The sequence below is a fragment of the Gavia stellata genome, chromosome 1 (assembly GCF_030936135.1).
Source record: "Gavia stellata isolate bGavSte3 chromosome 1, bGavSte3.hap2, whole genome shotgun sequence".
In the NCBI taxonomy this organism is placed as follows: Eukaryota; Metazoa; Chordata; class Aves; order Gaviiformes; family Gaviidae; genus Gavia; species Gavia stellata.
The window spans coordinates 66,921,541-66,936,709 of record NC_082594.1 but is presented as its reverse complement, the minus strand read 5'-3'; the positions used below and the strand labels follow the sequence as shown (position 1 = coordinate 66,936,709).

At 38.2% G+C, this 15,169-nt stretch overlaps 1 protein-coding gene across 1 annotated transcript in view; it reads left to right on the top strand.

Annotated features, from left to right (window-relative positions):
• Positions 1-15,169, top strand: part of GRTP1 (growth hormone regulated TBC protein 1) — a 39,387-nt gene extending 24,218 nt beyond the window's left edge. Inside the window, exons 6-8 of the mRNA XM_059820146.1 lie at positions 12,131-12,303; positions 12,428-12,613; positions 14,658-15,169. Coding sequence (XP_059676129.1) covers positions 12,131-12,303; positions 12,428-12,613; positions 14,658-14,747 — 449 coding nt within the window. The 3' untranslated portion in view covers positions 14,748-15,169. The remainder of the gene's footprint in view (positions 1-12,130; positions 12,304-12,427; positions 12,614-14,657) is intronic.

Sequence of the window (15,169 nt, the reverse complement as noted above, 5' to 3'; positions counted from 1 at the left end):
TGGTACTTTGGTATGTAATTTAAGGAGCATATTTGTCATGTTTTACATATTTGTGATTAAACGGTGAGTTTAAGAGGAGAAAAACTTGACAATTTGAACTCACTTTAGCTATGCTTTAGTTATGCTTATATATAGCAGAACAATTTCTATTTTTTTTTTCCTCCTCTTTAGTGGTTCTCAGTCTGAAAGCAGCAGTGTTTATCAAGCTATACTCTAATTAGTTTACTAGACTATTATACTGGAGTTATTTACTCTTACTGAAAACCGGTTGTAGAATGACTCCTCCAATGGTTGAGAGAGGTCTTACGATTTCTGCACTAGCCTGTTCATGGCCTATTTTATATCCTTTTATTCTTGTGCCAATGCTGACTTTTGGGCGTAAAGTCAGTCCTCTCTCTTGTGTTTACATTTCATGTATTTGTAGGGTACAGTCAATTCATTTTAGTCTTTCGTATTACTAAGCTGCTTCAGTCAAACTCTTTTCTTGCATGAAACTCTTCTCTGTTCCCTTTTTAGCCTAATAATTATTGTGTGTGCTTGTTCCTGTTTGAATGGTTTTATTTTCTTTTAACTTGATCACAATGGCACCCTTTTTTTTCCAGTGGGAAATTTACTAATGCCTTGTGCGGTGGCATCATTTCTCTTTTCACAGCTGAAAGTGTTATATTTGAGAGAGAAAAACTGTAGGATCTTCCTTGCCTTTTTTCCTTGTGGCACTCTTGTTTTGATTTGTGATCTCAGTAATAATGCATGTGCTATTGCTCCTCTCTCATTGTCAATAGATGTGTTTTCTGCACCTTATAGAAATTCATAACACTTTTTTGCTGAACTCTATTTGCACATTCTTGTCCTTCTTATTTTAAATATCATCATGTTTCTTATTCCAATCTTTTCACTATGTTATTCTGTTGTGCCTTGTGTATTGATGTGGGACAGTATCTCTCAGTTCAGATTGTTAACAAATACCACCTTTTTCTCCAACGTTGTTAATAAAAAATCTTACATTATGTGGGGCCTACAAGCATCAAGGATCAGTCTAACAACCTTCCCTCAGCCTGGTACTTTTTAGCCTCTTGTTTTTTAAAATTTTTTACCCACATCACAGAATCACAGAATCATTAAGGTTGGAAAAGACCTGTAAGATCATCAAGTCCAACCATCAACTAACACCACCATGTCCATTAAACCATGTCCCACAATGCCTCATCCACACATGTACTGCCTGGTTGTTTATCAATAATTAAGAACAGAGTTTTGAATGATGAAATAGTCACAAAAGTAGTAGGCTATACTGAACTAACTGGCATTACCTGCAAAGGCACAAGGTGCAATGCAAGATAGCACTTTGGCGGGTAGCTTAGCGACTGCCAGTTAAGGCAAATGTCTGCATGTTGAGATAATAGATAATCTAACACATTTCTGTTTTGAGCTGTCTGTGGTTCTCTATTGTATCAGTCATAGACTTGAAGGTACTGTTGCATAAGAGATTAGGCATAGTAAGACATGAATATTTGAACTGTAGAATAACATAGTTACATATCAAACACTTGTATATCCTTCTCTTTCAAGTGATTCATGTTATAACATTCTTTAAAGTCCCATCCTACAGACTTCCAGGTTTGAAGGGAAGGGCCACTTGAGAAACGCAGAATGCTGTACTACCTTTACAGTATTTCTATTTAGACTGCTTGCTTTTAGTTGCAGTTAAGCATGTATTTATTTCGTTCTTGTGGCTGAATTTATTTTAATACCCTGACGTGGTATTGCCAGGGAACCTCTGAATGCAGAACTGGCTAGACAGCTGGGTCTTTTAAGACCTGCTTCTCCAAAGGAGAGTAGAACTTTGTTTCACATGAAGCATTTTATTCAGCTGTGCAGATAAAAGACACTTGCTAAACCTGAATAGTAGTAATGTTGAACTGAATTTGTAGCCTGTGAAGGAGACCATCGTGATAAAAAGCATTTCCTTTCACAGAGAAGACTTGAGCACCACAGGCATGTGCCTTTGGTGTGGAAAGCTCCTTGCAAGGTTATGCATAACATGCATGACCTCATGTTTGCAAAGTAGTTTTTGACAACCAAGCTTTTTTACAACACCATCAACCCAGAAAGTTTCAGCAGATCAATCAGTTCTGGGCTGTTTGCTTATCTTCCCCCTCCGGCAGCACCCAGCTACAGGACTGTGGGCTGGCAGAGTTCTTGATCATCCTTAGAGACTTCTCCTGTGATTGTATGTGAAGCCATAGCAGTGTGCACCTGTGAAGTACGACATCATGTCGACCACTAGGAGAGAGGAACATTTGGCTGGTAGGCTGAATAATTAGGAGTTTTGAAATATGGGATTCTGACGTTTTTACTGTTAACCAGCAGCCATGATGAAAGCATTCATCTTTGAACATTAGAGGTCAGTTGTACTTACCTAGGAGTTAAGCATGCAGTGTCCTGTTAAGCTGAAGGTGGAATGTAGGAGTCATCATGTGCCTGTATTTAGAAACCGTGATAAGCCTGAAATGCTTATTACTTATAAATCTGAACTGCTAGGGGATTTGGGAGACTTGAGCAAAGAGGAAATGAGTAACTGACGTTTTTCTTCTTTAAAATAATACATATATTTATACTTTTGGAATAGTTTATTTCCTGTATTTATTGTATCACCACCCCCTCCCCCACATCACAAGCCTCATCAATAAGAGAACAATCTCAATAGGTGTGCTTTAGGTAGCTGGGTAGAAATCTTACAGTTTTGTCTAAAACAGAAGTTTCCTGTATGTGACAAGAATGTACATGTTGTCAGCTTTACTCCGTGAGGAAACATGTTAAGTTTCAGCTATGCAGCAAAAGGACCCATAGTGTTTAAAAATGCTAAGAATATTGTGTTCCTTGATGTGGCTGTACACACTCTGGAATCAGGACCTAAATGACTTATTCTACCCAAAAAAGTCAAGTATGCCTCTTTACTTCTGGGAAGCAAGCCTTGTATTAATGTAATTCTATTACGTTGGACTTGAGGTATCTTCAATAGGCCTTCTGTGGTACTACTCTGGATGGGACTGCAGCCTTTAGCTATCTGTGCAGGCAGTGGTATTTGCCTGTTTATCTCCCCAGTAAATCAAAGTTTCATTCCTTTCAAAAGCCACCAGCAAAATAAACTTCTCAAATGCAATCTTAGTTCAGTTAGGACTGATTGCAGCCAGGGAATTCTACCTTTGACCAAAGGACGAAGGTAGGTAGAGTGGTAGAAACACAAAGTGTGGGTTTTGGGGAAGAGGTCCCCTTTTTTTGAACATGTAAAAACCAATTAGTGGCTAAGCCTTAGCATGCAGCACAAGGTTTACTTAGTTTGTGCTTTGTATTTTATCGGAATAGCCATGTTGGAGGGATGTTTTTGGTTTTTTTTTTTAGTTTTAGCTAATGTCTGTAGTTGTGAAAGCACTAATATGCACATGTGGAATTGAAACTATAGTTTTGACAGCGCCGTCTCCATGCTAAAGGGATTGTGCTGTTTTAACTATGGAATTAAAGCAGTAGAGGTGCAAAGCCAAAATGAGTAGCTTATTTAATTCCTCATAGTGTATTTTTTTTTTCTTTTTTACCTTATAATGGTCAGCCAGGTCTCTGCATGTTTAATCACAATTTTAGTAACACAACCTTCCTGAATGTGTCACTTTGACAGCAAGAAGCATAATATAACTGCTGACAAATGTATAATGGGGTTATAGGTGCTCAATGCAGATCTGGTTTTTAACTTGTAAATCCCCGTAAAATGTATTAATATACTTGAAGTAATCCATGTGTTAAATACCAAGACTTATAAAACTGGAAGTGTAACTGGATTTGCTCTACAAGAAGCCAGCTGAGGAAACTGTTGTATTTCCTCCCATTCCCTCTGCAGCAGACTCGTTTCGCTAGAGTTCGTCTTTGTGAAAGGTCCCAAACTTGGTCTGAAAGAAAGACCCTACCACCACTCCTAGTAGTGTATTCAAGCTAGTAAATGTTTTTAATAAATGATTTATATAGGTTTTATTGGAATTTGCCTTGTTCTGACTTGTAGCTATTGCTTCTTTTTAAGACTTTTTCTTACTATATTGAAAAGCCTATAATGCCTAGAGTGTTTTCTCTAGGAAGTGGTCAAGTTTGCTTTTCATTTTCTTTACATAAATTCTACAAATAGAGAAGTTCCTTACAGAGCTCCATTTTTTTGTAAGTAGAGTTTATAACCCTTTCTTTCACGTCCTTTCCAGTTCTTCAACTTCTTGCCTTAAATGTGAGTATCAGAGCTGGATGCAGTTTTCTAACCTTGGTTTTCCTAATGTCATATACAGAGATGACATACTCTCTCCTTCAGTAGTGAATATATCCAAGGACTATTTTGGCTTTTCCTGAGCTAAGATATGCTTACTCTGGATTTATCATATTTGCAACTTAAGATACTGCAAAATTGTTTATTTTAAATTGCTCAACTGTATTGTCAAGTTGTAGGGGTTTTATCGTATGGCATAGTATGAAGAAGCACTGACAGCAGGCTTTGCTATTGTTTCAAAATATTGTATAATGCATGTGCAGCATAGGTGGCTACGTAAAGAATGTGTTTGTGGAAGGAGATAGGCTTTGGGAGTAAAGGAAATTATATGAAGAAAATCATGTGCAGTGCACAGTGGTAACTTTTGTATACCTAAATGTACAAGAAGTGACCCTGTTTGGTTTCAGAGAGATGCTTGGGAAATACGGCCTTGGTTGTTTCATGTGTGTTATGTTCAAACGACTTGAATGCTTTACTGAGCTTTCAGTTCATGGCTAGTGAAGAAGTCTCTTTCGTTCCTTATAGTTTTAAAACCTGTTGTTTCAAGATTAAAATGAATTCTCATTAGCTTCTTCAAGCTTGAAGCAAGAGGATTGTAGCTTTCATTCCCCTTCTCTTCAGACTGAAGGGTTGGATTGGTTTCCCCCTCCAAATATCATGCTGGAATTCCATGTGTCTGTCCAGCTTTCTTTATTAAGCCTCATGCTTCTGTCCCAGTCTTCTAAGTAATGTGCTCAGTAGTTCCCATGGTGTGACAGTAGCGTTCTTGTAAAGAGCTGAAGAAAATGTAACACTAGAGTTCTTAAGTGTGAGAGAATATAATTGCTGTGTTTTGTGCTGAGGTGTTAAAAATAATCTTGTCAGTGTGGTGAACTGATAAAATAGCTATTCTTCCTTATCTCATAGAGGAATTAAAAAAGCCACAGATATAGGAATCCGTATTCAGCTGAAGTCATCAGTCATTAAGACTCACTGTACATTTGTAAACTCATTTAAAAAAAAAAATCTTTGTTTCCTCTACATGTATGATAAGCAGTTGTGGGAGTCTTCAATGCTTGTTCATGAATTTCCCCTTCGTTTGAGGAAATTGGTGTTAAAAGTCTGTCAAAGTGTGAATTAAAAGGCTTGCCTCCTAGGAACGTCATCAACCCAGTAAGCTGGAGCGTTCTCCAAAGCATGCAACTCTTCAGACGGGCGCAGTTCATAGAGTGCAATGACTGGAGTCAGGCTAGGCCGTTTGGAAACAGCCGAGTGGTGAATAACCCATGTCCATTGGTGTCTGTCAGCTCACTGATACTATGAAAAAACCACTATCCACAAAGGAGGCCATTCCAATGGTAGTGGATACGAAGAGGGGGGAGAGGGAAGAAAGGAGAATTGGTCAAGAGCATTTTGTTCAGAGTTATATGTAACCTGTACAAGAGTGCTTTGGTAGCTGTAACTTTAATCTAGACTAGTTTTTAATGATGCAAATGTCTCTACTGAGCAGCACATAACAGAGTTAGTATTTAAAAAAAAAAAAAAAAAATAAAAACATTAGCCAGTTTCATTCTCCATAACTAGAATGTCTGAAAGTTACATTTGTGTTTTCTAATGTGCTGCCAACTTCATGTTTTTTCTCTGAGAGGTTACACATGGAGTCTTTGTTTCTTTGTATTTTATCTCTGCCTTCTGTAAGGTCTGGAAGGATATCATCTTTTGCCTTTCTTTCCATTGTCTTTATAATTAACAAGCATCCTCCTTCAGCTTCCAAACAGTAGCTACTGCATCTACTCAGAATCCGACTGTGCTGTGTGAAATGCAAATAGGAAAACAAAGGGTTCTTCCTGCTCCACAGGATCCATTTTCCAAGTTTGGAATCAGAAGCTAGAGATGAATACAGGCAGATGGGATTATGTAGAAACAATCAAACACTGCCTTTCTGTGCTTGCTGAAAAGGTGTTAATAGTAAGTAATTTCTCAAAATACTATTATTCTAAATTTGTTTAACCTCGGTATCACAACCAATAAGCATCCATAAAATGCTTGCATTATCTTATTTTTTTTAAGGTAGTTCTGCCATCCAAAATTAATTGGGCTTGCTTATGGTTTTTAAAGCTCATGTCCAATTGTGAATGATACAGCTACTGCTGGTTCTGGTGTGAGTTCAGTACCTCAGGACAGAATTTCTGGTTCAGTTTGGTTCGATGACAGAAAAATAAAATATGGCTTGAGTCTGCTTTGGGTTTGTTTGTTTGTTGGATTTTTTATTTTTTCAGTTCCCTGGAAGATTAGGAACTTATGTTTTAAAAATAACATAGTATAAGAGTTCAGCTTGCTGTTTAACCACGTATCTGCAGGATATATCACTTTGGCCAGGACATCTGCAGGGGGTCACTTTGGCCTGATACTGCAAAAAGAATTGGCAGTACTCTTGTTTTTCCTCCTCTTCCTGTTGTGACTTTCTGATTTCCTCCCAAACATAGGTTGTCCAACTTTTTATGCCAGGATCATCATGTAGATTCTTAGAAGACTATTGCACCTTTTTGGACTGTCCCATGGTAGAAGCTCATTCCACGTGTGTTGCATGAAGTTCATAAACTCAGCTATGATAGCATAGCTTTCTGGAAAGGAAAACTTTGCACTGCCAAGGTTATTTAAAATAACCCCTGTGTTCAGTAACATGCAAACAGCTAAGTTTTTATAGTGAAGGATTACTGGAAAGGATTTTTTTCCCACAAAGGCACATGGTGGAATCTGTTTCTGTTTTGACTTGAAATGTAGAACTGAGTGCTTTTCATGAAGCTGGATGGTTCTGTTCATGGCAACCTCTGCTTTTGCCTGCCAGCATTGAGGCCTGCTCTATTTGTCTGTTCTGGATTCCAGTGAAGTCCACTAGTAAATGTTAATGTGCATCTACAGCAAGAAGACATTTTTGAATGTTGCATATGGGTATAAAAATGAACAATTTTTGCTTGTTAATTCCCCCCCCAGCTCTCATGGACGTTCTAAACATATCCTTGTGAATAAAATACTTAACTTTTCTCATAGTTGTAAGCAGTTTGTCCCAGGCTGGGTTATATAGGCTCTTGAAATGATAGTTAGAAACGCTGGAAGATAAGCAGCAGAGCTGAGGTCTTGGTTATTTCTATAACACTAAGAATTCATATCATGTTAGTTCCAGTACGAGTATTTATATTTAACCTGACATATGTACAACAGACTTTAAGGATTCTTTTTTAACTTCTGCAGCTCTGACTTGTAGAGGTAATTTAAGGCTATAAGAGTACTGCTTCTTAAACTTTTATTTTTGGAACCTCTTAATCTATTTGTAACAGAGAACAAGGTCATACAGTCCCTACAAGCTTTATCCTTATTTCCTGCAAATCTCATTACTGCTCTGGAGCACAAGCAGACAGTTATGTCTTAATCCTGGACATCCTGGTAGGATTCAGAGAAGTGCTAATTATTGTGATAGGGAGACAGTGAAATGTAGTTTAAGGAACATCTCTGCCAGATGCTGAGCTAGAACAGGATTCAAGCTAAGTGACAGCATGGGCACAGCCAGTGCAGTGTTACTAACAAAAAGCCCTTTAAACAAGGAAGAAGTTCGTTCATCTAGTCACCTGTGTTGTACAGTAGCAATAAAATACCTGGCAGTTGGTGAAGCCAGCTTTTCCTTTTTGCTGCTCAACTCCAAAAGGAAGAGAAGCTGATGATCCTGGCAGAGAGCCATGGGGCTGTGCTGCTGTTTGCGGTCTGGACTTTGAGGAAGGGGCAGTCGGTGGGGTGAATTCCACATGGGGTGCTGGCACTCCTAAACTTAGCAAGGCATCCAAAAATCCATAGACAGGCACCAGGAACAACAGACTAGGCAAAGCAGGTGCATGTGGGTAAGCAATAGACAAAGGAAAGCTGAGAGGAAAGTAAAGAAAGCCTAGGACCAGTTCACAAGTGAGCTTGGGAATGTGGAGTTTCATATTGGGAAACTTAATTTTCCTCTAGGCATTTTTCTGGAATTTAGTAATAATTTAATAATAAAATACAATAATAAAGTATTTTATTTGTTGCCTTCCACAAGATGATGCAATGAAAAGTGATAATATAGTGTGTTATCACCTAAATGATAACATTATCACTTCTGTTTGACAATTTGAGGAATAAAAGGAAGCAATCTGGCTATGTGTTTTTTCAGGGGAATGATATATTGTCAGAGGACATTCCTATAAACTAACCTAGATCAATAGATATACAATATAATTAGCCTACATTTGAGATTTTTTTTTTTAAATTAGTAAGTAAGTGGCAGATTGGGAGCGGTTACTGACTCAGGTCCGTTCTGGGTCATCAACTGCTCAGTATTTTGCCAGATTATTGAGAGGGAAAAATAATTAATACGCTAACTAAATATGGATCATGCAAATCTAGACGTTTCAAATAATTTGTAAGATAAGATATGGAAGGAACATAAAGCTAATGTATTTTGATGGTAGCTGAGTAAAAATAATTTGCTGCACAGTATCTTGTGAAAAACAGCTTTGTGGCGTGTGTGGGGGTTAGGCTTGTGTAGACTTGTTTATAAACAACGATATCTTGACTTCAGGGAGAGATTCTGGGCAGAGCAGGTGATTATGAAATATTAGGAACATAGGGCACACAGTGAAACGTTTGCAGCAAGGGAGAGCTGCCGGATTTCTGCCAAGGGGACATTTCCAGAAGGCTTACGGACTGGGCATCCCTAGCAAATAAGACCAGAAGAGCCATGTCGGTTAAATGTTACCAAGCACTTAAGCACTGAACCAAGTTACAAAATCATTTTCAGTAGTGAGACCAGATATGGACCATGAAAGGTGGCTTGAGTGTGATGCTGGATCCTCTTCTGACTCACCTGTGTAGTTCTGGCTAACCCTGTGTAGCCCTGATGACTTGGTGTGGGTGCTGCTGGCTGTGCTCTGGGGTGGCTGAGCCTGGAGGCCTGGCACCCCTCCAGGGGGAACGCTGCCCTCAGAAGACCAACATTAGAGCTGTAAGGTTAGAGCTGTGCTATCCCCTGGGCTACTGCAGTGCTGTTACGTTCCTTGTAAATGATCCATGGGTAAGTTTTGCACAAATACGGGGTCCTGCAGGAATGTTTCTGGAGGATTGGAAATGTGGCTTTCCTAATTTGAGGAGCTAATTTTATATACATACATTTATGTATAAAAGTGTGTGTATATATATAGTAAAATTACATATTAAATTATAATTACATATTAACTGTAATAACTACAATTAATACCTACAGTAACTATAATTAATGCATAATAATTACATATAAAAATGTCTTGTATGCAGATTCTTTTAATGTAGCTTCTTTTTGTTGTGAACTGGCAGCTAATATCCTGGGAAAAACCTGCTACTCAGTTACTGGCATTTGCATAAAATTGTTAATCACTCCTCCCGCTTGTTTTGCAGCGGTGCTGGGCTGCAGTGCTGCATACCAAGGCACATGGGAGACGCTCCTGCTCCACAAGGAACAGCAGGAGGCTGCCCCAGATAAATGAATAGTTCCTTTTTCCCTTCTGTCCAGCAGTACAATCTAACAAACTTGAACAAAATTTTAATTTACGCAGAGGCTTCCCGGCTGCTTCAGTAATTCAAAGAGTGACATATCCAAGTTGCCTGGCTGTTAACTTCTTACTCGCCAGCTCTCAAAAAGCTGGGTGTCCAGTTGTGTTCTCACTGAGATCCTGACATTTACTTTGCTGTACAAATTAAAAATAGCAGCTGCTGTTGATTTCAGCATATCAGATGACTGCAGCAGAGCAGAGAGTGTGTGGGCTGCTGTCCTTCCTCCCGAGGATACTCACAGGTGGTAATTTGAAGAAGTTTTAAGTACTCACATGTCTCAGGTCCAAAAAAAGAAAAAAAAAAAAATGGTTTGTGGATGTATGAGAGGAGGAGGAAGGGCAGTAAAGGGAAGAAGGCTTGTAGATTATGTGAAATGTGATTCTTTGTTTTTCACTTACACTAAAGCAGCATTTTAAAAGACTACTCAGCCAGTTAATGTTACTTTACCTGCATTCCAGTTCACAAATGAGCACAACACTACCACAAAATATGGAGAAAGAGAGGTTTCTGTGTTGGCTATGAGGTCATGGTGTGATTCTGTTTGGTTTTAGTACACTTTTTCATGGGATTACTTGTGCTTTAGTTCTCAGAGCTTTCCCTACAAGCAATTGAAAGGCAACTGATTAAAGGAATGTATATAGTGGTAGTGACTCTTATGTATGTAGAGGAGTTTTACCTATCATTCTTTAATGGGAACAAAGAAAATAAGGATCACAGACAAAAACCTAAATTTCTAAAGGTTGAATGTGATGCTTCTTAGAACCATAAAAACTGTAGATGTTCTGCTGTTTGAACAGGACAAATGGAAAGCAAATAGCTCCTGGGGTGGGAAGTCTGTTCAAGAAAACCATTGACCCAGAGAAGAGTAGAATATTAAACTGCTCTTGTGATTTCATTAGAGAAATTAAAGTCGTTATGAATGTACTGCACAATTTGGACATCATCTTCTTAAACTTATTTGTGGCACGGGGAGGTTTTATTAAAATTATTTCAGACAAATGGATTTTGCTGATTTTCCTTCACCTTCATGTGAACCACTGGTCTATGCTGTGTGTATCTGGGAACCTTGGCAGAAACCAGCTAAGTTGGGGAAACGTGAATTGCAGCTTTCCAGAACCAGTGAAGGAAAGAAACACACCAAAAGATGCTTGTGTTACCAGTTATTTCTTTCAGTAAATAATGTTGATAACATAGGTCTTGTCAGCAGAGCACTACTGAACCATCAACCATTGCTTCCCAGGGCTGGAGCCATCATGTCCAGCTCAAATGTTTCTGCCAACATATAAGTGCAAAATACGAATTCCTTAAACATCTGTGTAACTCCTGTCCCTTGCTGGGCCATCTGAACTCTTATGAACTAAAATAATCTTTTTCTTCCCTTAAGTATACCCAGAACTACTTGTTTATAGAACTGATACTTCTTATCAGCCTGCACCTTGGTAATGAAAATGCTTACCCTGTCAAACAGGCTGTGGAGTAACAGTTGTGGTGCTACATTTTTCTTAATTTTGGATTTAACAATTTAGTACAGTGATCAGCAGTGTAGGAGATGTAGGTCTAGTTTCAACCCCTGTCTCACAGATAAATTAAGTAGGAAGAAATGTTGCCTGGGGGACACGTCATTCACTTCCTTTTGGAATTATTTTATGAAAAGTGGGATTTCCTTGGCTCAGAGAAAAAAGTCTTAAATTAACAGCTAGCTCATACCCTAGAAGTGATATCTAGCCTCCAGCACCCCTGCACAGCTAACACTCTCAGAAATTCAAGTTTCCAGTTTGTGACTGGACCAGTCTAAAGGCTACAGGTTGTTTTGTCGTTTTTTTTGTTACCTCTCTGTGTATTGTGTGGACTGGGAGGTGTGCAGCCCCCACACATGGGAAGGAGGTGGTGGTTATATTGAACTGTTTAAATATCAGTAAGACTTTTGTAGTTTAAGCTAGTAGTTCTAAAGCTACCTAGATTATCCTTCCTTGGGAAGGAATAATTGCCACAAAACATCAGAGAAAGAAGATACTTTGGTAGGCATGAATGAAGTGTTTGTGTAGAAGGATCAGCCTTGGCTGAAAGAGAAGTGTTGTATGACCACAATGCTGACATCTTCATTGCATGGTTTAATTTACTCTGACTTGGGATTCATAGGCTCAACATGCCTTTATACACTCAGCTGTAGAGGACACGATCTTCAATTTTGTGGAAGAATCATGTCCACAGATTCCTAAATTCTGGTTTCTTCTCTCCAAGATTATTACAGTCCTGCAATGTTGGGCCTGAAAACTGATCAGGAAGTCCTTGGAGAACTTGTGAAAATGAAAGTTCCAGCTGTGGCAGAGTTGATGGAAAGACATGGAGTCATGTGGACCCTAGTGGTCTCACGCTGGTTTATATGCTTGTTCATTGACATTCTTCCAGTAGAGGTAATGGGTAACATGAAGTTCTCTTAATACACACTCATAATCATTATTTCATTTGTTGTGCTTTAGTAGTAGTTACCTACTGGAAATCAAGAAGCTGTAATCTGAATTCTCTCCTTTCCTGCAGACTGTGCTCCGAATATGGGATTGTTTATTCTATGAAGGGTCAAAGATCATCTTCCGCGTGGCCTTAACATTAATTAAACAACACCAAGCTTTTATTTTGGAAGCCACGAATTTCCCTGACATTTGTGATAAATTTAAGCAGATCACCAAAGGAACTTTTGTAACAGAGTGTCACAGCTTCATGCAGGTAAATTCTCTGTAGCTTTTAGTTGTTAGACATTAAAAACAAGACTGACTTAGAAATGTTTTACTCAGTCAAAAAGAGGGATAGAGCTAGGAGAAATGTATCTGTAGGAATTGTTAAAAGGATGAAGAATGTTTTTTATATAACAAATGCAAACCTTTTAAAAGTTTGGGTTTTTTTTAAGAATTATAATCTAAATCCATAGTAAGCCATTCACATTATCTGGGAAAAATTCTTTTTGCCCTTTTTACAGTTAAGGGAGGAGGTCTGACAAGAAAATAACTTCAATGTGTTCTTTCAGTGAACTATGCATTGTGTTCCTGTGCTTTTTTCAGATGAATTGTAATAGAATATTCACAAAGTGAATTTTAAACTTACATTGATAAATCTTCATAGGGCCATAATATAAAGCATTATCTTTAGTCAAAGAACAAAAAGGTAGCACCAAGTTCTTTTTTCCCAGACAAAATCCATGGAGTGCTCGAGTCTTATGACAACCTGCAAACTAAGAATTATTCTTGTAAACTACTAATAGAGTGGATGCCAAATCTGTATAAAACACTAGCTTCAGAGCTCAACTCAGAAGATTGCAATTAATGTCTCATATTTTTTGAAATTCAGAAGAGGAGCATATCTGGCATAAATCACCTTGCCAACTCTGCTATCATTGTTTGCTAAGTGTGCACAAAACCACATCCCAATAGATAACTTCTACTACCAAAAGAGTTTTGTGCTCATGTCAGAGCTCTGTGCATAGGTCTGTCATAGTAGGGTGTCACTTATGTTATGTTTCATCTTTGCTCATATAGTGTTTGTGAGCCTTTTAATTAAAGGAACAAGGGAAAAATAAATCACAGGTACGGCTTAATTTAGAAGGGAGATGTTTGAGGGGTTTTCCATAAAAGGTTTAGAATAAGAGTTTTGTTAAATGTTATCTGCCATAAGAATACCAGTTCAGAGGCAGATACAAACACTTGTCCTTGAAGGACTTCCCCCCTGCCCCTTTAATTACATTACACTTTACAGCAGCTGTTTTTAGAAAATCAACTACCTTTTTCTTGCAGTTAACCCGAGTAAAACATTTATTTTAACTGTATTGGTTAGTGTAGTGAGGAGGCCTTCAAGGCAATTAAATACACAATTTAGGTTAGGTTCTTACATAACTTTGAAATGCATACTTTTGGGTTTGTTCTTTTTCCAGCAGTACAGATAGTTATACCAGTGGAGGTGATGACAGTTGAATATTTTATGCCCCCCTCCCCCTGAACAAAATCTTAGTTTAATGCAATGCAGACTTCTTTACCAGAATGCTGTTCAAAACTGGCATCTCCAGAGTTGTCAGTTACAACTACAGAGAACTGAGGACCCCACACGTCTTAACTGCAGATTAAAGTACACAAACTTGCAGCTTGCTTCATAGTTTTGTTCAGTCAGAAGTTTTAAATGAAATAGCAAAACCAAATGTATTGCTCTTGAGCAACAAGTCAAAGCAAAAAAATATTACAGATACATGTGACAGCATTTGAAATGCTTCAAATTCTTACATCCATAATACATTGCTACTCTGGAAAGCTTGGTAGAAAAGAAGAGCAAAGGTAGTATAGCAAGGGATTAAGACTGATTTTTTGCAGTAGGAACATAGTGTTGCTTGTATGTGTTCCAGAGCCTGAACAATCTATGCTAGCACCACATGAGAAATACACTGGTGCTTTGTAGCATTACCCAGGATAGCTTAATACATTCTAAGTATGCCTGCCATCCACCAACACAAATGCCTTCTAAAATAATTTTAACTGGATGCTTATGTTCAAACTAGCTTTTGTATTGTTTCCTTTGTGTAACTTACAGCACTTGTTATGTGCTGCAGGTTTATCATGCCTTTACAGCAGAGTAGATGAAGATGCTACCCTGTTGCAAGGAGGCTAAGCAGCAGTCAGCACTTTCACAGTATGGATATTAAAGCAGGGATTTCACATTTCAGAGAATTACATGACAATTCCAGCATGTTATCCAGCATGTTATACCATGTTTCTCCTTTTGCCCCCAGAAAATATTCACAGACCCTGGAAGCTTGTCCATGGCAACAATCAACAAACTCCGAGAGACTTGCAGAGAGAAGTTGCTTTCTCAGGGATAACTTACCAGACTTAATCAGGTGGTCAGATACTACAGCAATTGACACATTCCTCTATTTGCACTGACTAAAGCACACTTTAAGCTTTCCAAGAGTTAACTGACACTTGACCAATTTTTCCTGCCTTTCAAGTAAGTGTTGTTAACACTTTGTACTGTATGTCAGACTTGATAACTGGAACTGGTGGTTCTGTTGGCTTTTTTGTTGTTGGTTTGTTTTGTTTTTTTTAAAAAAGGATTAAAGTGTTTTCAGAGTAGAACATGATCAGTGTCAGGACACTCCTTTTAAAAAAGCAGCCACTGTCCTTGTCTTTTCAAGGCATTTTGTAATGTTAAAAGAAAACAGGTGTATAAAATTATGTATCCTTCCTACTGTATTAACTGTGACACTGCTATCATTTGTACAAAATAAATTGTCAGAACCTG